Source organism: Babylonia areolata, chromosome 3, assembly GCF_041734735.1.
Source record: "Babylonia areolata isolate BAREFJ2019XMU chromosome 3, ASM4173473v1, whole genome shotgun sequence".
Lineage (NCBI taxonomy): Eukaryota > Metazoa > Mollusca > Gastropoda > Neogastropoda > Buccinidae > Babylonia > Babylonia areolata.
In genome coordinates, this window is record NC_134878.1 from 30169199 (window position 1) to 30196737 (window position 27539).

Consider the following 27539-nt stretch of genomic DNA (forward strand, 5'->3'; position numbering starts at 1 on the left):
ATCTCATAAGTTTCCTTCATCACAAAGTATTATACACAGTTTTTTTAAATGCAGGGAGGAAGAATATTGTAATTCATACATTCGCATACAAACAGCCTGGAAATTCCCGTTATAGCCCTGTCAGTGTTCTCAAGGAACCTTGCCCCAGTGTCAGTCTGCATCAGTTTCCTTTCTTGGCATTGGTGTGTGTGTGCATGCACATGTGTGGGTGTGTGTGGCTGTTGATGTGTGTGTGTGTGTGTGTGTGTGTGAAGTGTCATGTCTGGTGATAAGAGAACTACAGCAAAATGTAAAATTAATTACTGATTCATCTTCAGGTGCAATGTTTAGGAAACGTGTAGAGCAAATCCCCCCTGTTGCATTATTACTGTTTCTAACCACCCCCCTCCTCCCTTGCCCCCTCCCCCATCACCACACTCTCAGTCAATGATGAAAGGTTTTAGACTTTGTCCATGTAGCATCACATCTGTGCATAACTATTATGAACATAAATGTCTTTGATTTGTTACTTTTGCATGTAGTAACTATAGACTGTCTCAATGTGGTTAACTAGTTGGCTGCTGTAGCATGTTAATCAGTGCCCACATTATATATATATATATATATTATATGAGTTGGGCATAAGTTGATCATTCACCAAAACTATAATAGGTGAGTCTTTGACAGAACTTACGCAGTCATTTCAAAAACACAGGATGTCTTGGAACTAGCTACAAAAGTACAAGTGTCTGTAGTTTGCTTAGAACTATCTACATGTAGATAGAACCATCTACATTTGCCTGTAATCTGCATGTACAATCTGTGCTACCCCTGTGACAGTTTGAAGGTATTCCTGTACAGAAGACTACTGTTGATAATGAATGTTGTGTTGATGTTGTGTCGTCTACTGGATCTCTGTCACAGTGTCATGCACAGTGATACTGGCACTGGGCAGTGAAGAACAGCATTTGTCTTCACTTTTTTTTCATAACTGTGCCGGGCCCATATAGACGCATTGTGTACAGTGCTGTGCATACTGCTTGTTCTGACCGTGTGTGCAGAATGTCGTTGTTTTTGTTTCGTTCTTGGCTGTTGTTTTTTTTGTTTTGTTTGGAGGTGGTTGTTTGTTTGTTTTTATAGAAATTTGTTATATAATTCCATTCGAATAGTTTGCAGTTGTTTTTTCACCTCATGAGTTTAGTATTTGAACTGTGATGACTGCAGGAGAAGAGCTGTGGCATTCACACACAGTCTGTATCCCTGAGGTTTCACGTGTGCAAGAAGTATTATTGTTATTGTAATTTATTTATTTCCACTCTCTCTCTCTCTCTCTCTCTCTCACACACACACACACACAAAATCAACCCAACATTAAAGAAACGAAATACCATTTTCAGTGCTGCTCAGCCCAAACACATCAGCCATATCTAACACCTGAGCACAAAAACTAGCACTGCATCACATCACGTAGGGTTGGGTGGAGGGGGGTTAGTTTTTATCACGAACATTTTCCCTTTTCCTGTGCACCGTTGCCTGTCCTTATACCTACTAAACTTTTTTTTCACTTTTTGCATTTTTCAATAGAAACACAACATTTAATTATAAAAATGAAATACAAAGAAAGAAAAAAGGAGAGCTGTTCTTTTTGGATTGGGTTTCTTTTATGTTACATGTACATTAATAATACTTGTGGACTTACTTGAATGGACTTACTTGAATGAATGTGTTCATGTTATTATTTTTTTCTTTTTTGTTCCATTGATGTGAAAACCATGATATGTAAGTCTGAATGGTGAAGGCAAACTGGCAGAGCAAAGGATTCAAATGGTGTCTAAAAGCATTCTGATGGCTTTTTACTATGTTTTCTTCTTCTTCATCATTTCCTTCTTCATCTTTTCCTTCTTCTTCATCTTGCTGTTCTCTACTTGTGGTGTTTGTCATGTTTTTGTGCTGCCAGTCACACAGTACCCACACAGATACTGTTCTGTTTCTTTCACTTATATTCTGTTAATTTCTTAAGCAGAGGTTTGACCATTATATGAGGAAGCTGTATATCAATGAAAGAATCTGGGAGAGGTATTACTGATGTGAATGGGCTGCCCAGACTGCCTTGTGGCAGGAGGACAGTGACAAAATTATAAAAGAAGGGTTTTATCCTCACAGGGTCAGTTCTGGAACTACATAGGCACAAAGACAGATCACTTTTTTTTTTACGCTGACATAATTCCTACATTGTTGCCTAGTCATTACAGTCTGCATCTCACACACTCGTTGTCTGATGAATGTGATCAACTTCAGCATTCAGTTAACAGCCACACTGTGGTGTTAGCAGTCAGAGTTGCATTTTGAATAGAATAGAGTAGAACATGTTTTTAATTACCAAGTGAATTGGGGGTCACATGGCAAAGACTGAAACTTTAACACACAGTTTCAGGCTTTACCATGTGACCCCCATTCACCTTTTTTTTTTCTTTTCTTTTTTTTTTTTTAATGTGTGTGCTTGTGCAATCATCACACAAACAGCAGCCAGTGGATTTTGAGGATAGCGAGTTACAGGCGCCATGCGTTGTTTGTGATGTGGAAGGCTTGACGGCTTGTTTGGAGGAGTGCCTTCTGTATGTATGTGTGTTTGTGTTTCCCAAACTCGACATTGAGAGGCAAGTTTCAGCCAGCACTTGACTGTACAGGTTTTGCTCCTCAGTGGGTTTGTTTTGGTTCTGCAAGTTGTTCACGCAGCCGGGCTTTGTGTTCACCTTTTTGTGTTGGACGTCCATTTCTGTCTGCCTTGTCGTGGTGAGAGCATGCTGCGTCCATGGAATTGCTAGGTCAGGCAATGGTCTGCTTCAGTGTTCTGTCATTGTTCGTACATGTTCATATCAAGTTTGGAATGAAAACATTGCTGCTTAGCTATACTTAGCTATACTGCAGTCTTCTTCTAATTCTCCCTAAACTCCATGTTTTTTTTTTTTTTTTTGTTTTTTTAAACATGTTTGACTTTGTAGTATAGTGATGCAGTAAGAGAGAAAAATATTTCTTCTCCCCCCCCGCCCCCCCCCCCCCTCCAAAAAAAAAAAAAAAAAAAAAAGCTACTGAGAACATTCGACACATGCACACATACACAGCTGTGCACTCTGCATACCTGTGTACAGGTAATTACTGAATACATTTGGAGAGCTTTTGTTTCTGCAGCTAGTTTGAAGAGGACCCTGATTTTATGGGAGGATGTTTAGAAGAAGAAAAAGCCACTTTGACATTAATTTCTTTTTTCGGAGTACAGGTTGTTAACATAAAAGATAATAATAAAAAAAATCTCAAATGAAACTGTGCAATTAAATTTATCGTACATATAAATCTTGTGGCATAGCGTGGCATGTTCTGTCTTATGAAGCTGCCCCCTTCCTCATTCTTGTATTCAGCTGGTCACCATCTTGATTCACCGACTCTGTTGTGCTTCCATAGCTGTGTGGTTCAGCTGCTTTGTTTCGTGTTCAGTTGATAAAGACATCTGGCTTCTCAGCTGCATGTGTAGGAATGTCAGGGGGGAAGGAATGAAGACAAGATACAAAAGACCAACACCAGACGTGTACCAAAATGTTAATATTCAATGTTAATATTCAGTAACACATTGCAAATGACTTGCAGATTTCAGTATTATCAGCCATTACCAACAATCTGAGTCACACGCATATACACACTTGTCCTGACAACTGGGATTGCGCAAATTGTGGAATAAGACCCAAAAAGTTAACGTTAGCATTTCGTAGAGAAGATAAGGTAGACACTTGCAGGTGATCAAAGGATAATTTGTTCCACGAGACCTGGCCTATGGTAACTGCCTGTGGTGTCCTCCATGCAGCAATCCTCAATCATAAATGCCTGTCACGAGCCACAGTTCCCATGTGAATGAACTGTCTTCAGTATACGACAGGAGTATTATACTTGCCCATGCCAGAAGCTGTCACTGTCATAACTGACAAATTGTTACTCTTCTTGTTTTGGGAAGGGATTGTAAGTCTTTTATTTATTTTTTTTAACTGATGTAAATAACCAAACATATTTGCACTGTGATATGAACTGTCTAAAATCATGTAATATTTAAAGACATTAGAGGAGAGAGAAAAAGAAGAAAATTGATGAGTTTGAACAAAAGATCATTTTTCTAATTTTCGGGAAAGATTGAGGGGGGGATAATTATGATGTGCAATTGACCATGAATTCAGAAACACAGCATGATTTCTGATGATTCATTTGACACATTTTAAAAGCCAATACTGCATTTACATAAGAGATTATTTCTTGCAGGATGATGTAAAAAAAAAAAAAAAAAAAGTTACCGATTTGTGGTGAGAAGAGACGAAAGAGATTAGTTATTTTGTTGTGTGTGTTTTTGTTATTTTGTTGTTGTTGTGTTGCTGTTTTTCGTATCGCATCGAGATATAAAGTATCATGTGTGAAAATAATGAGCGAAGACACATTTTATTAATCATTACACACACAAACATAGACCAGGCCAAACATACATTTCTTCATACTTTTTGTACTTTGTACCATACTGCTGCCTTTTTCTACTGATTCAGTCAGTCCCTTCTAGAGTCAAGTGTGTGTGTGCGCGCGCGTGTGCATGAAGAGGTTGCTGGTCAGAATTTGAGCCTTACCTCAAAAGACTAATTCATGATCATTCATCATGGTAGACATAGGATATCAAATCACATAAAATCAAAACCATCTGAGCTCTGCCGTTTGTTATTTTGGTAATGCTGGCATATCTTTGAATCCATTTCTTTTTCTTTTATCCAAATCAGTACATGTTTCCAGTCATGAAAAAAAAAAAAAAAATTTCATAAAGTGCAACACAGCAGTTACAATCCCCAAATCATTGAAAATTTATTGTCTGAAAGGACTTGTTTTTTCTCCCTTAATTCTGTAGAGTGATTAGTCAGTGGCACAGTAAGAACTGTTAACCAAATTCCCCCAGGTCTGGCGGTTGTGTGTCAAAGCCAAGGCTCGGACATGCTGTTGTATCATGTGTAAATGCAATTACATGTATTCTGCAATCATTCCATCATCTGGAAAAAAACAACACATAATTACCACTCTGCTATACTGTTGTATCATGTGTGAATGCAGTTACACACATTTTCTAATCATTTCATCCCCAAGAAGGGAAACGTTTCTGCTCTGCTATACTGTGGAATCATGTGTAAATTAGGTGTTATTTTGGTTGAATCCTGGTTGATGAGGGATGCAAACAGACAAGAATCAGACATGAATGAGTTGTGTTCAGGAATACTTGTGTTTGGAGATCTGTTTGGATGATGAAGTCATTTATGTTTGAAGTTTATGATTTGTCAATGTGTTTTTTTTTCCTGTGAGTGTGTACTTTGTTTATGATGTTTTTTTCCAAGTCCTTGCCACAGCAATTTTGCTTGAAATAAAGCAAGTTTCATTTTTGCTGACAAATGCACAGAATCTTTCAAGAGTGAGAGAGCGAGAGACACAAGGACACAAAGAGAGTGTGTAGAGTAGCTGAGTCAGGGGACTGTGAAGCACACACAAGGAACCGTTCAACCTGCTGTATGTGTGTGTGTGTATGTATGTATGTATGTATATATATATATATATATATATATATATGGTTCCTGTTGAACTGACAAGTCTTCTCGCAAAGATGATCAGGAATACGACTGGTCACAATGCTTCCATACTGTGAACAGCTAAACATCTCTCCATTTATCAGTCAGCAAGAAAATCATGGTGCACTCTGCCGAAGCAGTATCAGTGTCAAGGAAGCATCAAGCCATGTGGACTGATCCATATGCACTACACCAAATCTGCAATCAAAACCATTTTTCAAATCATTTACACCCTACTGAAGCAAAGATGCATTCGCTGGCTTGGACACGTCATGCGTATGGATGACGGTCAAAACCCCAAGAAGCTCCTGTACAGACAGCTGGCTCAGGGAAAACACCCCACAGGCAGACATCAACTACGCTACAAAGATGCCTGCTAAAGAGACCTGAAGACCCCAGACACATGGAAAGCTGTAGCCTCTGAACAATCATTCCAGAGGCAGGTAGTGCAGAAAGGCCTCTGCAAGTTGAAAGAGACACTTGCCTGTCAGTCAGTGGCGAAACAGCAAAGGAAGGAAGGCCCAAAGTCTGACACACAGACCAGCATCAGTCTCCATCTGCGCAAAGTGCAAGACAGACTGCTATCCTCCAACAGGCCTGTCAAGCCACACCTGATGCTGTGCCAGGCATATCACCCAGAGCACACAATTCCAGTCTCCCAAGACTGACTGATGCCTACTTCTCTAAGGATAAAAAAGGAACACATGCCTATGCAATGACCTACGCTAAGCCCAACACACTGGTCAAGGCCATGTGTATGACCAAAGGTATGAATAAAACATTCCCTTAGAATGAAGAAAAAAACCACCAAAATAATGAAATAAACAGATAAGTAAACAACATCTAACAACAAATGAAAGACACATAGAATACAAATAATAAATATAATAAGAACAAAAATGATCCAAAGCAGGGAAGCCATCCAATCAAACCATCAGTGAAATGCAAAACAGTCACAAACACACCTTTCATTTAAAACTTTACTCGGCTTGATCACAGAATGATCCACCTAATACATGCCGATAAAAAAAAAAGTCTTTTAAACGCACAACAAACAACTTCTTCCCAAGCATGCTGCCATGAGGATTCCATGCTCAAAATACACAGTTTCTCTCAGCTTTCTCACTGACAAAACCACAAATCAACGGCTGAATATCAAACAAAGGATCGCACAACATACCATGAACAGACCAAACAGCGGTCAGATTCTGGGGACTATTTTGCGGTCTTTGCTTCTTCATCCAAGGTGGGCGGGTGTTCAAGGACGTTGTCAATCAACCCAAACTCTTTGGCTTCCTTCGGGGACATGAAGCGATCCCTCTCCATAGAACTCTCTGCACACAATCAGTTTCAGTTTCAGGAAGCTGTCAAAGCATGCCGACTGACCCATATACACTACACTTCTTCTTCTTCTCCTTCTTACGTTCGTGGGCTGCAACTCCCACGTTCACTCGTATGCACACGAGTGGGCTTTTACGTGTATGACCGTTTTTACCCCGCCATGTAGGCAGCCATACTCCGCTTTCTGGGGTGTGCATGCTGGGTATGTTCTTGTTTCCATAACCCACCGGACGCTGACATGGATTACAGGATCTTTAACGTGCGTATTTGATCTTCTGCTTGCATATACACACAAAGGGGGTTCAGGCACTAGCAGGTCTGCACATATGTTGACCTGGGAGATCGGAAAAATCTCCACCCTTTACCCAGCCCGGGACCCTCAGATTGACAGTCCAACGCTTTAACCACTCGGCTATTGCGCCCGTCACACTACACTAAAAGGAGGAGTTTGTATTATATGTGAACCTGACAAGATGGCGTCGAGAGCCTTGGCCAAAGGAATGATTCAGCATTTGTAGCTTTTAGAGGCATCTGATTGGCTAAGAGTGGGCCGGGCAAGACGGGTCGTCTTTTCACTGTTAGCCACGTGAAATGTGGCCAAGCAGAGCAAACCGATAGGCCTAGTTTGCATCAGTTTGACATGGTTCAGTATATGACACCATACCTGACTTTGATGTATTAGAGAAAAAGATCAGATGTCTGACCAATGCAAAAACCCCATAGCACTTGTGAGGCCTTGACAGACTTCACTGGGCCAACAGCAACAATAACAATGGTCTCTCTCTCCATGTTTGAACATTTCTGATGCTTCATTTCATGTGGGTTTTTTTTTTCTATCACTGTCTTTCAGTATATTTTATATGAAAAGAAAAAATTCACTACGGCTGATACCATGGAAAGTCTTAATAATGTATATACTATAATATTACACAATGCAGTATAAGGCTCTTTTACTAATCCATTTTTGAAATTTAATTGTGGGCACACAAAGCTTAAAAACATTTATTCTAAATTCTTTCAACAAGTAAAAAGGAAATTTTCTATCTAAAATTACGTTTAAATAACATACTTACCGTGACCCAACTAGTGCAGACTCCGGCAGGGGTCTGACATTCCTGTCCTGTGCAAACTACTATCCGCCTATGTGGAGCAGACGAAACTACGGCCGATAACCTCCCGGAAGTAGGTAACCTCCCCTTTGTCCCGCTGGTTATCGCCCTCTTTTGACGGCAATATGTCATCACCAGCGCAGTAAGCAGGGAGAACAGGAAGCGGGGAGGACGGGAGGGTCTTAAATTTGGGTCACGGTAAGTATGTTATTTAAACGTAACTTTAGATAGAAAATTTCCTTTTAATTACACATACTTAACCGTGACCCAACTAGTGCAGAATAGCGCGACAAGGTGGAGGGCTCGCCTGTTCTACTGTCTGTGTGCTGTGATGGTCTGTTGTGCAGCTACCACAGAAGCGATGATGAGTCCTAAGGCCCTCTTGATTGAGGGACCGGGGATGCAACTTGGGCAAAACACTCTCTACTATAAATTGTATAATCGAATTCCAGCCCGAATAGACTGGACAGCAGATGCCTCCTCTGCTGTTCTGATGGAGACTGTCATACACGACTGATTATCATATACTGTTCCTAGGAGGACACCAATCAGCATGGGTAAATCAGGAAACAGCTGCTGTGTGCTTCAGGGACGAAGGTGTTCACCATGCAGATTATGTTGCAATGTAAGGCAGCTGGAAAGAGTTGACGGGGTCTTGTGGTGCAACCCGTGTGTCAGAAAGACATGGTGCTTGCTTCCGAAGTGACAACAAAGTCATCCTCTGACAGGCCCTTGACCGAAGGCTGGGGCTCCATGATGGGATAGCCTGCCTATGCTAGAAACCCCTGGAAGTGTCTCATTGGAAAGACAGTGCTTGAGGAGGAATGGCCATCTGTAACCACAGCAGTGGTTGTGTGTAGAGGCCGAAAGGATCGGGCAGGGAAGACTAAGTGCAGAAAGTGCTTTCAAACGCCAGTTGTTTGAGACGTTGATGCTGGATTTGTGTTCAAGCAAGGTGATGGGGTGAACTGATGTGCTTGAATGCGGCATCTGCCGTGCCGGTATGAGTGGGCAGAAAGGTACACCCCTGTGGCTAATGGACGATTCGTTGTGCTTTGTGGGACGCATCCGTCCTCATCAATATGCCTTTCTCCCAAATGTAGAGGAAAACAATTATGACCCAGGCCTTCTGCTACTAGAGAGGAGTAGAAGAGATGGGCTGAGGGCGATTGTCTCCTGCCCAGTGGGCAGTTTTTGGGTCCGCTAAAACTTGTAAGGCAAGATAGACACCTCTTCATGGGAAGGCTGGCTAGGATGTAGGGCCTGTGTGGAGCTTTTGTCACAATCACAGTGGTGCCAACCAAGGGTTGTTGTAGGCAAGGGGAGAAAGAAGGGATGCCTAACTTGGAAGGAATGAAAGGCATGTGTGTCCAGAGTGGCACCTCTAAGTTGGACTGCCTCATCCTTCCTTGTGCATCTCCAGCCTTATGGGTGATTGTTGCAGGCAAATGAGTTGGGTTGCCTTGTCCGTCCTTGCACCAAGAGAGGCATTCTTAGCCCTGTGGGTGTGAAGGGGGTGTGTGTGGATCCCTAAGGACCAGCCATTACTGAAATGTGAAGGAGCATACATTCAGGCGTGAATGAGGCTATTATTTATTTTTTTTTTTTTTTTTTGTGAGTGCAGTCGTCCTCCAAAAGCAAGGTAGGGATGAATTTATGAAAATGAATACATATATGTGCCAAGGGAATAAAAACTTCCATCAGCTCAAGTGATGATGTCAGAAGTATGCCAATGACAAGAGATCGAGACACAAGAAATAAGCGGCTGTATAAGCATACGTGTAGCGTGCGCAGATATACCCAAGTAAATGGGTAAGTGTGCATAATCATCAATGGAAAGGAATCTGTCCATGCACCTACATATGAGATGTACATACGCATATGAATAAAGTGCCAGTACGTAGAGGCAGAGAGTTCTGGGCATTGTGAACAGAAGGCCGCAAATGCAAGTGTGCCTATATTGCTATGTAGGGAATCTCAATGAATAGATGTCAATGAATAGAGACAGAAATATAATTGTACATGTTAATATGAAAGTCGTCTGAACCTATCCCATAAGCACATACACATGTGTATACCGATGGATAAGTACGCATCTATAAGTGAAAGCAGAAATGTGTATGAATGTAGCAATATATCTCATATATATGTATATATGTGTGTGTATATATATATATATGTATATATATATATATATATATACATATATATAGATTTTTTTTTTTTTTTTTTTTTTTTTAATATGTATATATATATTTCGTGATTGTTGCTTGTGATAATAAATCAAATGGATAGAAGGGGAAATATTGTGATGTATTTCCTGTGGCCAATAGCCTGAGAAACAGCAAGAAAAGTGCAGTTGCTATGCAAAGATGTGTAAAGTCCCTGACTGGGCATGAGGACCCAATGAGAAACTGAAAGAAAACATCGTTGGTGGACAGCACGGGGGGCAGGAGTGATGTGCTGTGTCGGCGAAACTAACCACAGCTTCGAGCGCCAAGGTTACAAATGTGGAGTTGCCTCCCTTGGCGCCAAAAATCGTCGAAAAGGAAGGTGCCTTTAAAGCACATATCCCCCTGGTGCGACGTGTCCTCGCTGAACAGGGAGGAGTGTCATGTTGTGTGTGAGAGTCCGTGGTTCGATGCCACCGTAACCGACACAGGTGAAAACGAGCGCAAGGGGAATAATTATAATGTCCCTTAGGGCATCCCAACCCGAATCGGTCGCCATCGGACGCGAGACGGTCGGGGCATGTGGCATGATGGCGCCGTAATCCAGTGTTATGGGCGTCGTGGACGAGGGGGTGACAAGTCCGTCGGCTTGCCGTGGGATGTGCATCCCCCTGTTGCTGAACGGCGGTCCAATCTTGCGAACAGCTCCTGCGAGAGGACCGACGTTCAGTTGTCAGTTGTTGTGTGTTGACGGATAAAGTGATAGACAAGATCGGCCCGACCACTGCCGAGAGGCAGGATCGAGTTATTAATACATTTAAGAATTATCTTGATATTCATTGTAAAAACTTTAAATACAAAACTCATTTCCATATTTACTGCTTTTTCAAGCACTGCGCACTCAATGTTGAAAAATGCAACAGACATACGTGGGGACTCTCTTTTTCTTCCCCACTTCAAGCGGGTAAAAGGCCTTGTCAGGCCTGCACGCCTTGATATTGATATATATGATATGATATAAGAGGTACTCCAACGTGGAAGTGCCAATATTAGTCTGGGTAACAGCAGAGTTAGGCAATGGGGCAGAAGAATCCAACACTGCCGAAGTTCCAATGGGGCATGCACGTACCTGCTCTGTGGGCGAGGGGCGGTGCAGGCGCAAGGCGCGGCACCGGAAGGCAGAGTGGTGCATAATTGCTGCAGCAAGTTTAGCGATGAGTTGCTGATTGTTTGGTTGAGTAGGTTGCTGAGACACCATTAGTGGACGGGAAACAGCAGCACTCGGCGGTGTGGCAGATGGGGTCATCACCGCATAGCTTGGTAGGACCGTGCACACACTCGCACTGAAGGCGAGGAGCAGTGCCGGTGCAAGGGAAATAACTGCGGCGGTCACCGGCAAGGGTGCCGAAGCAGGGGTTGCCTCCCTTGGATCGGGTGATCCGGACAAGGAGGGGGGTGCACGCGTATGGGCAAGCGTGTCCCCTAGTGGTCCACCTTCCTCCCTACACCAGGGGAGGGCATCCCTACACGCCTCGGTCGCTATTGGATCCGAGACGGTCGAGGCATGCCGCATGGGGGGTCGCGTGATCCGATGTCACGGCCGCCACCACGGACGCATCGCACATAGGGCCCAGTCTAACGTGCGGATCCAAAACAAGCTGCTTTTTTTTCTTTTTCTTTTTTTTTCCCCCAAGGGATTGTGGCCATTCCATTGGTGCAACTGTGGGTATGGTAAAGAGATAGAGGAGATCGACTCGTACACTGCCGACTGGCAGGGCCGAAAAAACGCGGATCGCGTCGAGTGAGTTCGCGGATCGATAAAAATGACATGAAAGGTAACACTGACCTGAGTGTGTGACCACAAACCTCTAGAAGTCACCAGAGGTGGTGTAGGAGGTGGCGGAGGTCTGGAGTCGACCGGAGGGAGCGGAGGAAGTGGAGAAGGCAGCGGGTTGGCGTTGTTTAGAGGGCCAGGAGTAGAGGGCCCAGAGTGTCAGCTAATTGATTGCGATCGCGCCTTAATTTTAGCACGATTCCCCAATCGAGCTACATAATTATGTGACCTGGTTGGAGACATAATTTGACCACAAATAAGAACGTCAGAGAATCGACAGACAGACAGAAAATACGAAAAAACTTAGCCGTATGAAGAGCACAGGAACAGGAGTCATGATGGCTGCCGGAAAAAGAGGGCGATAACCAGCGGGACAAAGGGGAGGTTACCTACTTCCGGGAGGTTATCGGCCGTAGTTTCGTCTGCTCCGCATAGGCGGATAGTAGTTTGCACAGGACAGGAATGTCAGACCCCTGCCGGAGTCTGCACTAGTTGGGTCACGGTTAAGTATGTGTAATTAAAAATATATTTATAAAACATTCCATAAGCAAGAATGAAGAGCAGTTCAAAATTAAAAGCAACGAAGATGACTACCACGAACACTCTTCCTTCCCTCTAGCATGCACAGATGAATGAAATGAGAGATATGCAAAGTCCCGTTGAACTGAGCACTTACCTATGATCTTTATAGGCTGACCAGTGTGTTTCTCATAGATCTGGTTGATCTGCTTCTTCAGCTTCACAATCTCCTCTGCCTGAATCTGGATGTCTGTGGCTTGACCCTGTTTTAACCACAAAGTTTCAGTTCAGTTCAAGTTTACCCAAGGAGGCATCACTTATTCCGGCAAATCCAAATACGCTACACCACGTCTGCTTGGCAGATGCCTGCCCAGCAACCTAACACAATGCACTGGGTCAGGCAGTGAGGTAAAAAAAACAACAACAACCCTACATAAACAAATAAATGGATGTCATCAAATTAATGAATCAAATAAATAAATGAAATAAATAAACAACTGATAAACTAACCACAGAGTTTCATTTTCAAGGATGTGTCAGAGTGACCCAAATATGCAAAACCACATCTTTTTTTTTTTTTTTTTTTTTTTTTTAGGCCATGGATTGCCAACAGCACCCAGTGTTCCCAGGTGGCCATCCATCCGAGTTAGGAAGTACTAACCATGCCCAACATTGCTGAACTTACTGATCAGACAGGAACCAGTGTTTTCAATGTGGTATGGCTGTCGACACAATCACAAATGTAAATGGTCAAGCCAAATAATCAACCTTTCAAAATACATGCCAAAATTCTAAACAGCCGCATGCAGAAAAAATAGGACTGATGTCTGTCGAAATGACAAGCAGTAAGAAATGAAAGAAAAGCATAAGCGTATGAAAATAAAACAACTAAAAATAAGAACATAAATAACCCCCATACGAAAGTATATCTCTCTCATAATTGAAGTTTCATGCAGATGTCAGATAAGTGGGCTGATCCATACATGCAACACCATATCTGCTATAAAAATAAATAAATTTTTAAAAATTAGAAATTAAAAATAAACAAATATATATATATTAATAATAAAAATAATAATAACACTAACAATAACTTACAGTAGCCTGCCCAGAGGGTTGGTGGATCATGACGCGTGAGTTGGGCAGAGAGTAGCGGTGCCCTTTGTTTCCGGCAGACAGCAGCAGAGAGGCCATGCTGCAGGCCTGACCCACACACCACGTGTTGATGGGGGGCTGGACGTACTGCATCGTGTCGTAGATACCCAGACCTGCCGTCACTGAGCCTCCTGAAAATTCGTCACAGCAATCATCATGAAAGTAATATTAGGAATATGGGAGCAAAGTGCCTTTCCCAAGCACACAACACCATGCCAAAATCATGACAGAAATATCAGGAAAATTGGAGCAAAGTACCTTCCCCCCCCGCCCACACACACACACACACACACACACACACACATATACCGAGTTATAACACAGACTCACTTTGTTCACACAAGTGTGTCAAAAATGGGAATAAAATGCCTTTCCCAAGCGCACAACACCATGCCAAAACGAAGCCTCAAACTCTAATCACACTCCAACAGATTGTACACATAAACACATCTCTGTTAATACTAAGCAAAAGACGCCATTGGCAAGAAATGTACGATGAACTGGAATGAAAGTGAACAGGTGAGTCTGTTGACACTTTGTACAAGGGTCCTTCAGGCACCGTGGCAGAATCAGATAGGGGTTGGACTTCTGATCCCGTGTTCACCAGGGATCAGGGTTTGAGGCCCTGTTTCGACACGGTGTTCTGTCCTTGGGAAAGGCACTTTACTTGGATTTTCCTCAATCCACAAGGGTGTGAATGGGTTTCTGATTTTGGCTGATAAAGTGGCAGAAGAGGACTGGGACTCGTCTTCCTATGTCTATCCCAAGACATGCTGGGTATGAAGTCACTGCCCCAATCACCATAAAAGGGTATCGGATCTTTAACTAGTTCAGTGCTAGAGAATTTTGTTAAAAAAGTAAATTATCTAAAAAAATTTTTTTAAAGTGTACCCCCTTGCCAGTGAATTTTGAGGATTCAGGGTGTTTTTATGTGTTTTTTTAAATTCTAGGACAAAAACTGTAGGGGAAACAGAACATACATAAACACTTTTGTGTAGGAAAATGAATATGGATTCTTAATCCAGTCTCCCCCCCCCTCCCCCAACCAATTATTTTTAATCTAGATAACTATTCTGGCATTTCAAAGTGAATATAATAATTTTTATCCATTAAAAAAAAGTCTATTTCTACCTCCACAGAATGACAGCCAGAAAGAAAACAAACAAACTACAGCTGAAAATAACATGAGATTATACCTTTAAAAAAATAATAAAACGGCTTATAAGTTTATAATAACAATCACAACACTTGTAGTGATGTAAGTGAATAACTGTTCAGCAACCGCATACATGGGTTCGGTCAAGATAAAATGTTGATAATGTTCTCAGAGAGTGAGCCGTCAAGTTTTTCTCACACCTAAGAGCGTCCCCCTTTACAAGAGAGAGTGTTTTGATGATATTCCCTTTCTCCTCATTGTAACTGATCTGACAAAGTGTCTGCTGTGCATCCAGTTTGCCTCTTCTATGAATAAACTGGTTAAATTAATCATTGACAAAAAGCATGAAAAAGTAAAAAAAAAAAACTAAAAAAAACCACCTGATTCCTGTCTATCATCTGTCAACCTTGAGAATCAAGAAAATTGTGGATTATCCCAGCAGTTGATCAATATGAAAAGACAGTTGAGTGACAGGTAGGTGCTACGCCCCCTAATCTGCCTTCTGTATGGCTTTCGACCTATTGTCTTACACCACTCCTCTATCTCTCCTCCCCCTCTTCTCAAATTATGTGAAAGTGCCCCACTTTCACTGTCAGTCATGGTCTCTCACTCAGAAATGATGTCTGACTGGATAGATGGACTGAAGAAAGTCAGATGTTTCGTCAGTTTTGTCAATGCCATGGTCATCTCCTTTCAGTTCAAACGTATCATAAGACAAGACAGATCCATCTGTCATCATTACACTTATACATAATCATCAGCACAGCTTACAAAGCTGTGTAAATCCCCTGACTGGGACCATGTCTTCACTTGACAAAGTGTCCAACACCTTTCTGGCATGTAAGGCAAACCCTCTTTACATGCGCACAAGTGGTCCAGTTAGCAAATCATTACTGAGAAAAAAAGAGGTCTTCCACCAGACGAATGCTTACTTAAATAGTATGTTTTTATTCCAGACATATTAAACTAACCACTCAGAGTCTGTTTATGTCTGTTTATGTTCACTGTACCAAAGTCCAATGAAGGAAAAATCAAAATACATCCAGGACGTCAGTGGACACCCTATAACACTATGGCAACACTATTTGCAGGACGTCAGCTGACATCTTATAGGCACTCCTTCTTTGAGTTTCTATCATAAATCTGACAATCCATTACACCGCCATACCTACCTGGGCTGTTGATGTACATGTGGATGGCCTTTTTACTGCTCTCTGACTGCAGAAAGAGGAGCTGTGCCACCACCAGACTGGACAGTTCATCAGTGATCTGTGCACACACACTGAACGTTGCCTTCATCAGACATTCACATTAGAAGTTAACACTATTGTCTTGGAAGCTCTCTTTTGCTTCCTTTTCTCATGAAAATTTGTAGAAGTACCGTAAAGTTCAGTCTATTGAGCGCGCTGGTATATAAGCTGCACCCATGACATTTTTAAAAAAATTGAACTTCATACACATGTAAGCTGCACTGGCTTATAAGCAACACTTATTACCGGTACCGGAACACATACCGATACTACAGAAAAGCTGTCAATACTGTAGGTTATGAAATAAACACAAGTGGAAACAACACAAGAAAAATAAGCAAAAATACTGCTAGTGTCACAACAAAAAAAACAACCCAAAAAACAAAAACAAAACACAACAAAAATAAGATCCATAATTTCACATGTTTAGGAATGTTAAAGATAAAAACTTAGACGGACTTGGGATGGAGTTCGCTCAGTGATGTGACAGTGTCTGTTGGCGGCGTGCAGCCTGTGCACTCGGGAACAGTGATTTCCTCATGTGTCAGCTTCAACGAAAATTGGTGCTGTGCCTGTTTGTTTGTTTGTATTTCTCTTCTATCTTGGAATGAAGTGAGTACATTGTTTGCACAAACTGTATTGACTAAATCAGAAGATTGACACTTGTGTTGCAATTTGCGTGATGGGTGGTTTTGTAGCTTAAAAAAAGGAGAGAGAAGAAAGGGAAGAGAAGAGAAAAAAAAAACAACGAAAAAACAGAGAGGGGGAGAGAGGGGGAAGAGGGGAGGAGGAAGGAACAAGCAGGCAAGCAATAACACGAATGCGATGTCTACAGGTTACAAAAACATTCTCGCTCAGTTTAAACCTAAGCAGCCAGGATCCACTTCTAGCAGTGAGGGTGACAGTCCAGACACACTTAAACACATCAGTAAAAAGATTAGTCTGGAAGAAGAGCGTCAGGAGGAGAGAGACATGGAGTCGAGATTCATGGTGTTCATGAGAGAGATCAGTGAGCGATTTGACAGTTTGCAGAACAGTCTGGCGTCTAAAGATGATATTTCCAAAATGAAAACAGACATTCAAACAAAAATTGATGATGTCACTTCTAAATTTATGAACAAAATAGAAGCGTTGGAAGAACGACTCATCGTTGTTGAGAAAGAAAGAGACAAATTGCAGAGAGAAGTGGAGGTGGTACAAAAAACCAACAGCGAGCTTTTTGAAATGCTTAACCCTTTCGCTGCCAGGAAAATAAGATTTAAGTGAAATCTATTTGCCAGGGTTTTTTCACAAAAAACGGGTATAAATTTTCAAAAAATTCTGTGCTCTTTGTTATTGGAGAAAGACCCATAAAAGTATATATTTTCTGAAAGGGAAATGAATAAAGAATACAAAACACATGATGTTTTCCCATTTTATGCATTTTAAGTGACATGCTGTTGTTTTGAAATCAGTGTTTTGTTTTTTGTCACATTTTCAACTTGTTCATTACAAACATTAGTCTGGTAATTTGCACAAAAATATCATTTTCTGGACAAATGGATATCTGCACACACAAAATCATACTAGAACAACCACAATATAAAAAAAACTGAAAAAGAAATAGATGTATTGTGACTTCTGCAAGTGATAATATGGATGTGAGGCCACGCCCCCTCAGTCTCCACCCCCTCCTCTTCACCCCTCTCACACCGTCACTTCCTCAGACCGCGTTGGCTGAGTGCCAAGAAAATCGCTCATACGGCGCCCTGCTAAAAATTCGGTGACCTGTCGTCTGCTAGAGTTGAACAGCCTGCACCACTCACTGATAGTTGTATCTTGGCCACTCTCTTGATTGCTCCCTTTATTTTCTATCAAATCGTCCTATAAATGTTCACCACTGTCTTCTCCTTCGAATTTATGCTCCAATTCTTTCTGAGCATCAGCTAAAGAAAGTAATCTTGGTTGATGTAGTTCGCCACGAGCGCATGTCTTGAGCACGGAGTCAGTCCGACATTTTGTTGAGCGAGCGAGGAGAGAAGCCAGGCAAAGACTGCGGCCAGTAACCCAACCAAAACGTTCAAATAAAGGACTGCCTTATGACGCAGATGGTGTTTCTAGCTATGAATAGAATCCAGAAAGATTCCCCAAACTAAAGCTACCAGCATTTTTGTCAACGAACTGAATGCAAAGCAGGGAAAAGTCAAAATATTTCGATGACGAGTTATCTCGTCATTGTGGCAGCGAAGCATACATGCAGGCAGCCTAGGGGTTAATAAACAAAACAAGCAGACTGCAGCTCTTCGAAAGGGAAACAATGACTCAGAACAGTATGGTTGCGGATGGAATCTGCGAGTGTACAACATACCAGAATCCAAAGCTGAGGAGCCTGAAACAACAAACGCCTGCACTCAGAAGCTCAGCGATCTTTTCACAAGCAAACTAGACGTGGCCGTCACGGAAGCAGACATTGAAGCAGCTCATAGAACTGGCAGCCACACTCCTCAGCTCACCAGACCTCGCCCCATGATAGTGCGCTTTCTGTCCAGGAGGAAGAAAGATGAGGTTCTCGCTAACCGTCGCAAACTAAAAGGAAATCCACAGAAGATTTCTATTGCAGAGGACCTGACTTCTCTGAACTTTAAACTTCTTAAAGAAGCAAAAGAACATTCGGCGACACTGGACACTTGGAGTTCCAGGGGGAAAATATTTGCAAAGATCAAGAATGGCAAGACTGTGAGGCTGGAGGTGGATGTGGAGGTACTGCGCCGTGCAATGTGACATTGTGACTCTGACACTAGTACATGAGAGGGGTGATGATGAGAGGGGGGCATGTGCATTAACTTTCACACAGATGTACCTACAGTGTGAACACGTGCACATTGGAACACTCACATAGCCATACGCACACGCGCGCGCACCTACTTCCCATACCGACACGTCTGTACAAACAACCACCAAGTATCATTAACGCAAAATCAAATTAAACCATAAACACACACACTCGCACACAGTTGGCATCCGACTGTACATATAATATTCTTTTTGTTACCCTTCATTTACTGACAGCCCAGGATGTGCACTGGTGGTGAGGGGAAGGTGGGAGGAGGTTGTGAGTGAGTGCTTTTTATATACACTGACACATGTATATTATAACTGGAATACGTCTAGAGACAAACGTTTCACTCAACGTTTATTCATTACATACACTTTTTTCTTTCTAAACATGTATTAATACATTATTTCCGCACACAACAGAGAGAGGTTAAATTTACAGCCCACCTCTCCTCGTAAGATTTGTGCGCGTGCTTGCATGTGGTTTCTCCAGCTCTGTGTACTGCTGTGCTTGCTGTTGCTTATTGTATCCTTGGTGTGTCCCGCTACTACCGTGCCTTCCATCGTTGACTGTCGTTTCCCCCACCCCCTCCTTGCCATTACTCCTCCCGCGCACCCCGACCCTATGTTCCCTACTCTCTCGTGGTGGACATAAAATTGCCGACTCCTTGTGCTGGAGGGAACTGTGCCGTATATTCCGCGGTGCGTCAGTGTGTGAAGTTTAAACTTTCCCAATGGACGTATATGCGTGGGGGTGTATGTTGTGGCGATTGTGCAGGGTATGACTTCAATGGATTGTGCAGATAATATTGCCATGCATATGGTAATTTTGTAGGTTTTTTTTGTTTTTTGTTGTTGTTGTTTTTCCCACATGCGTGCATCATGAGCACGTGCGTGCGACATGCTCCCACTTATGCACACGCTATGTTAATACAAACATGACACAAAAATAGGCTCCCCCCCCACATGCATGCATCATGAGCATGTGCGTGTAACATGCTCCCACATGCGCACACGTTATGTTAACACAAACAGGACACAAACACAGGTTGTTGTTGTTGTTGTTTTTTGGGGGTTTTTTTTCCAGTGCTGCACGAACGTCGCCTCGCCGCAAGATCCCACTCACTTGACCAAGACTTACCTGTATGTCTAAATGTGTGCTTTTCTCTTGATGTACTTTGTTTTTATTTTAATTTAACTTGTCCCGTCTTGGATGATATAAATGAATGTCACTCAATGATGGGTACTTATAAAGCAGTGTATTTTTCTTTACATGAAAGCCTTTGCTCAGTTGTACTATGTACCATGCAAACAATAGAATGAGTGGATGCCCTTTAGACTCCACTAGAAAATATAGTATAAGCCATTAATTACTTGATATAATAGCCACAATAATAATAAAATAAAATGGAAAATATAAGCATTGTTTCCATGAACTGTCAAGGACTGGGTAACGTTAAAAAGAGGAGAGATGTTTTTCACTTTCTTAGACAAAAGAAACACTCCATTTATCTCCTTCAAGATACACATTTCGACCCAAATATTGAATCGTATGTTAGATCTGAATGGGGTTACACTTGTCACTTTGCATCTCATAATTCACAATCCAGAGGTGTTGCTGTTATGTTCAATAACAACTTTGAATTTAAAATTAAAAAGGTGTACAAGGATCCTAATGGAAACTGCATAATTATTTCCTTTACAACAGTAGAAAAGGATTTCTTAACTGTAAACATTTATGGCCCAAACAAAGATTCGCCAGAATTTTATGATGAACTGGAAAAAAATATTACACAGTTTGGATACCCAAACCTGATTATTGGAGGTGACTGGAATCTAGTTCTTGACCCACATAAAGATTATTTTAATTATAAACACATAAATAACCCTAAAGCTAGAGACAAAGTAGAAGATATTATGATAAACTTAGATATGTATGATGTTTGGCGAGACTTAAACCCTGATAGTACACGTTTTACATGGCGTAGACCATCCCCTTTTCAACAGAGCCGTTTGGACTTCTTCCTTATATCTGAATGTTTGATACAGTATGTGCATGAAGCAGACATCCAATATGGCTATAGGACAGACCATTCAATGATAGTTCTTAAACTTTCATTTGGTGAAAAAATTAAACGAAAGTCTTTTTGGAAATTCAACAATTCTTTACTGAAAGATATAGATTATGTAAATGAAATCAAAGAAGAAATCAAACAAGTTATTAGAGAATATGCAGTTCCAGTATACAATTATGAAGAATTAAGAAACATTCCAATGTCCGAAATACAGTTTGTAATATCAGACCAATTATTGTTAGATGTTCTATTAATGAAGATTAGATCAAAAACAATCTCATATGCCACAATGAAAAAAACGTAAAACAGAGGAGGAAGAACAACAGTTAGAAATAGAAATACAGAACTTAGAAAGCAGGAATGTCAGAACATGTCAAGAAAGTGATAGAATAGAAGAGAATAAGTTAAAGCTTGTAGATATTAGAAAAAAGAAGATGGAAGGAGTACTCATGCGTTCCAGGGCCAGATGGATAGCAGAAGGAGAAAAAGTAACAAAATACTTTTATAATCTTGAAAAAAGGCACTTTGTAAATAAGAGTATGAAGAAATTAGTTACAGACAAAGAAGAAGAACTCCATGAACATAATGTAATATTAAAGGAGGTTCATGATTTCTATAAACATTTATATAAAAAGAGACTTATTCAAACATGTGAAATAGCAGATATTGTTAAGGAAATGCCTAAACTTAGTAATATAGAAATAGAAAACCTTGAGGGTGAAATTACTTATGAAGAAGCTACCCAGGCACTTTAACGCATGCAGAACAATAAGAGTCCAGGTACTGACAGCTTTTTGCCGAATTTTTTAAATTCTTTTGGAAGGATCTTGGATACTTAATTGTCAGGTCACTAAATGAAGGTTTGAAGAAAGGTGAACTGTCACAAACACAGAAAGAAGGCATAATAATTTGTATACCAAAGGGTGACAAACCAAGAGAATTTATTAAGAACTGGAGACCGATATCTTTATTAAATGTTGTTTATAAAACTGGATCTTCTTGCTTAGCAAATAGAGTTAAGTCTGTGCTGTCCTCTTTAATTAGTGATGACCAAACAGGATTTATGTCTAACAGATTTATTGGTGACAATATTAGATTAATATATGATATGATTCATTATTTAAATTCAAAGCAGTTGCCTGGTTTATTGATTTGTATAGATTTTGAAAAAGCGTTTGATACTGTTGACTTCACTTTCATGATGAAAGTGTTAAAAGCATTTGGATTTGGTCCAGTCTTCTGCAGATGGATAAGTACTTTTTATCAAAATATTAAATCAGCAGTAGTAGTAAACGGAACGGCATCTTCTTGGTTTCCAGTAGAGAGAGGATGTCGTCAAGGTGATCCCATTTCACCCTACTTATTTCTTTTATGTGTTGAAATCCTTGGCATAATGATAAGAGAAAATAAACTGATTAAAGGTATTAATATTAACAATACAGATCATAAAATTGCACAGTTTGCAGATGACACCCAACTGATGACCAAAGGAGACAGAATATCGTTTGAGGAGATCATAAGGACAACCGACTTGTTTAGTAGTTTTTCAGGATTATTTATGAATACAGGTAAAACTCAACCAATATGGCTGGGTAGCAGAAAACAATGTCAAATTAGATATCTACCTCATTTAAAAATGGTGTGGAACCCACCAAAATTTGAAATCTTAGGAGTGTGGTTTACTGTTGATTTAGAAGAATGTGAGGAATTAAACTATAAAGACAAAATGTCTGAAATTAGAATGTTATTTAGAATATGGATAAAAAGACCGATTACACCTTTAGGAAGGATAGCTGTTCTCAAGTCACTGATTTTATCAAAAAGAACCCAGTTATGAATGTTTCTACCAAATCCACCTAATGAATATATTGATGAGCTGCAGAAGGCATGTTTCAAGTTCATTTGGAACAAAAAACAGGATCGAATAAGTAGAAAAACAGTAATCAAAAGTACAATATTAGGAGGATTAGGAATGTTTGACATCAAACAATTTATTAAAGGTCTTAAACTGAGCTGGATACGTAAATTAAAGTTTTCAAACCATAAATGGACAATAATAATAAAAGAAAGCAATCCAGTTATCAAAGATATTGATAGATATGGACCCTGTCTACCAACACCTAATGATAAGAATAAGTTCTGGATTCATGTTTTCCAAGCCTACAAAGAATTTTGTCAGAAGGTCCCACTATTAAGTAGCAAAGAAGTTTTAGCAGAACCAATCTTTCTGAACCAAAATATTAAAATTGGAAGTAAGATTTTATCATACAGAAATTGGATGGAAAAGGGGGTCTGGAATATTTCTCATCTAGTGCACGGGGACAGTAGTTTCCTTTCCTATGAAGATTTTAGTCAAAAGCATGGAAATATAACAAATTTCCTTACTTTAAATGGTTGCATAAGGTCAGTTAGAAATTATATAAAAAAACCACCTAAACATTAAAATTGATAATAACGCTGCTTTGCAGATGAGAAAATCATTACAAATGATATATTCAGTGAAAAAAGGAACAAAAGTTTATTACGATACTCTAGTTAAAAACAATACGACCCCTAAATGCTGTAAGAAATGGAATGATTTGTTGCAACTGAACATTAATTGGAAACAGACATTTCACAAAATACACAAAATAAGTGACGTTAACTTAAAATGGTTTCAAATAAGAATAGTTCATAGGATTATTGCAACAAACAAATCACTGAAACAGATGAATATCTCTCATAATGATAAATGTAGCTGTGGATCACATCCAGAAACCATTGAACACCTTTTTTGGAGATGTGAGATTGTGCAGAGATTTTGGACTGCTTTCCAAACTGATATTAATAACAAATGCAATAATGTATACAATGCCCAATTATGTGAAGAATTAGTTTTATTTGGAAACTCACACGCATTTGCTACAGATGACATTTTAGATTTTATTATTTTACTTGCCAAAAACTTTCTGTACAAATGCAAATTCAATAAACAACCACCACAACTCAATGCATTTAAAACACAGCTCAGATACAGATACAAAATTGAAGAACATGCATCTTATATACTAATGAACCATCATGCTTTCCGTACAAAGTGGAACAGTTACCTTCCAATTATGGAAACTGTTACTTAATCATAATTTCGCTTGTTCCATAGTTACCATTCTGTATAACAGTCCTTACTTTGTACTAACATGTCTTTATTTATTTCTCATATGTATTATTTGTTTATTTTTTTTTTTAACTTTTATGGTTGCTGTTGTCTTTACAATGTGATCAACTACAAGCTTTCTTTTCCAATAATGCAGAAGTGGTATACTCATGCTCATTATTATTATGACATTATAATGCCACCACTCGCTTTCGCCTTACCCTAGATACCATTACTGTAATAGTTGATACATTTGATGCTGTTGCTATGTTACAACTGGTCCAGGCTATTTACTATTAATGTCATCTTAAATCACCATGATTACTACAATCATTAAGGTGTAAACATTGATTGATTGAATAATTGGACAAATCTTCCTCTTTTTTTTTTCTTTTTTTTTCTTGGTTTTTGGGGGGTTTTTTTGTTTGTTTGTTTGTTGTTGTTGTTATTGCTGTTGATGTTGTTGTTACAGATTTGTTTTGCCTTGCTATAGTCTGTTTTGTTTTATTTTGTCTTATCTCTCTCTGTAGTGGAAGATGCTACTGTTCGTTGTATATTGTTTGTTTCATACTATCCTCTGTTTTGTATACATGTTTTTGGAAAATTTTTAAAAAAGTTTAAAAAAAAGAAAAAAAAGATAGATAAAAACTCGCTAAAAATATCATCTTAAAAAACAGAATGTAATAACTCACAACTCACATACCTCTTCCACCTCACCCCCTTCGCTCACACACACACACAATCTGTTGGCTCCATCATGGAACCCTCAGGAGGTGCAGAATGCAAAAAACACTGCACGCACAAGAAGCCTCAGTCAAACTTTACCATCTCATCTACAAAATATCAAGATATACAGAAAAAAAAATGGAGAAGTATGGGAGAACGTACGCAAAGTCACTTGACAGATGCTGGACATCACACCTGCATGACATCACTCCAGGTTGTTCATCGATTTTACTTCTGTTCACTAAGACTGATTAGTCGGGGGGGCCGGGGGAGGGGGGGGATGGCAGGGGGAGTGTGTGAGTAGAGGTGGGAAGGGGGGCTGAACAAGGCTATGGGGGAAGGCAAATGGACCAGTAAGGCAGAAAAAAAAAGAACAGAAATGTGACAACAGCAAGAAAAAGCCAGAAAACAAAGAGAGTAACAGAAAAGAGAAAATTCCTAGCACAGAATTTCCAGGTGTCGAAGCCTGGTGGAATCTGATAAACAGTTCTGCAGTGCAGCACCCAAATGACTCTTCACTCAGTTAAGAGAGGGAGAAGATACATACCGGTCCCATTATACAAATAATTCTTTCCTTCAGCAGTCGAGAGTAGATGTCATAGGCGCGCTCCCCTCTGCCCGTCTGTTCGATGACAATAGGAATCATGGGCTGAAGCTGTCTGCAGGAAACGTGAATCTGACGCACATGGGGCAAGCCGCTTCTGCAGACCCGAGCCAAACTCTGAAATGAAACATCATGAAATATTGCATTTACCTAACATTCTTTCTTTCTCTCTTGAATTTAACCCAATTTAGTGCTGAACCATAATGAAATGAGATCAGTTTCAGTTTTCAGTTTCAATTTCTCAAGGAGGTGTCATTGCGTTCAGACAAATCCATATACGCCACACCTCATCTGCTAGGCAGATGCCTGGCCAACAGCATAACCCTACGCACTTAGTCAGACCTCAAGTGCGTGCTTATATGTATTTGTGTATCTATCAGAGAGGATTTCTTCCAGAGAATTTTGCCAGAGGACAACACTCTAGTTGCCACAGGTTCTTTTTTCAGTGCGCCAAGTGTGTGCTGCATACGGGACCATGGTTTATCGTCTCATCTGAATCACTAGACGCTCAGTGTGATTTTCCAGTCAAACTTGGGAGAAAGGGCAAGAGCAAGATTCAAACCCACACCCTCACGGACTCTCTATATTAGCAGTTGAGCATCTTAACCATTCTGCCACCTTCCTCCTTGAGATCAGTGTGGCATTAGTTTTATGTGCAGTCATCACTTATTTGTTTACGGTGTTAACTGATTTTGCTGATCAAAAGTAATGCAATCCGAAGAGGAAGAAATCTAGATTATACAGAATGGTGACTGAGACATCCTGATCTGTGAGCTCAGTCTTATCTCAAAGTTGAAGTGAAAAGTAAAAAAAAAAAAGTTTTAATTGCCATTATGTCAAGCCTCTGGCCCATAACAACAGGAGTCACAGCAAAATGTAGTGCATGCAACATATGTTGTCAGTCTTATCTCAGTGACTGAGTGAGATGAGAGCCCTTCACTGATGAGCATGCTCATCAGCAGCAGTCAAAGTGTTAATGCCTATGATAATTCAGTTCCCCAAATATCAAACAAATTTAGGCTGCTGCTATTTAAACTTATACATGTGCATATATCAACTAATCAAGGCTACTCACATGCATACACAGACACACACACATAAATATTTACAAAATGAATCTATTAGGCAAATGAAAATATATCTGGCCTTTATGCAGATGATCAGTCCCAGGTTTATACAGTCTTACCTCAGCTTCAATATGTACAATTTCTCATGTAAAAACTCTAAAGTCAATGGTTTCACATCAGACATCCATCTTCACACATAACAGCACAACAAACGCAATGTACTGGTCACTAAAAGCACTGGAGTTCAATACCACTTCTCAAAACAAAGAAAAATGTTCAGAATTTACTTTTTTCACCATAACTGGCTCACAGTCAGTTACAGACTGGTATCATCTGCCTAAATGGATCTTGCACTGCGTAAGAGTTGATAAGTTATAAAAGAGCCCTCGAAATTAAATCGGTATAAATATGTTGTCTGACGCAAAAATCCTTATCACCAGCCTCTGAAAAAGCTTATGAAGTTTTTCTTCATCGCTACAGGTTGTACTGCTGTTGTGTAACCGCTGATGGTGGAAAACAAGCAACTCACTCAGTCACTGAGTCACTAACTGCAAGCATGGGCCTAATGCAGAACTTTGCAACAGACGACAGTCCGTGTACAACGCTCTCAACCATATCTGGAGTTCTGAAAGTGTATTCACCAACCTTCAGTACATTAGCCATCTTTTGGAGACAATTCAAGCAACACGGGTCTTTCAGTTAATCTAACAGTGCTGTCGGCCTTGTCAAATTACATCAACCACACACAACTTTGCCCTTAGTTCTTTCGTTCTCGCCGGTGTCTGTGAGTAACTTCCCTTAGCCCACCGCTTGACAGTCCATTTTTCTCTCCTGTATATATCAAACCATTTCCAGTATTACTGGCAAATGGGTGCTAAAATAACAAATTATTGTGTATTTTATTTTGTTACACCGTGTCATTGTTATTGCTATGCTCCAACTAACCGATCAGTTCCCAGCCAAGTTCAGTCAG

The 27539-nt window shown here is 40.4% G+C and overlaps 1 protein-coding gene across 2 annotated transcripts; it reads right to left on the minus strand.

Annotated features, from left to right (window-relative positions):
* Positions 1–3023: 3023 nt before the first annotated feature.
* On the minus strand, positions 3024–27351 carry LOC143279933 (ATP-dependent Clp protease proteolytic subunit, mitochondrial-like). 2 transcript variants are annotated; one of them, XM_076584279.1, is made up of 7 exons: positions 27212–27351; positions 25443–25616; positions 16070–16166; positions 13685–13872; positions 12744–12849; positions 6793–6946; positions 3024–5045 (listed from the first exon to the last, which is right to left on the minus strand). In XM_076584279.1, the coding sequence occupies exons 1-6, from the start codon at positions 27227–27229 to the stop codon at positions 6828–6830; spliced, it is 702 nt and encodes a 233-aa protein (XP_076440394.1). In that variant the 5' UTR covers positions 27230–27351; the 3' UTR covers positions 3024–5045; positions 6793–6827. The 2 variants fall into 2 exon arrangements, with proteins under 2 accessions (XP_076440394.1, XP_076440393.1); XM_076584278.1 differs by having other exon boundaries at positions 3024–6169.
* Between the last annotated feature and the right edge of the window lie 188 nt (positions 27352–27539).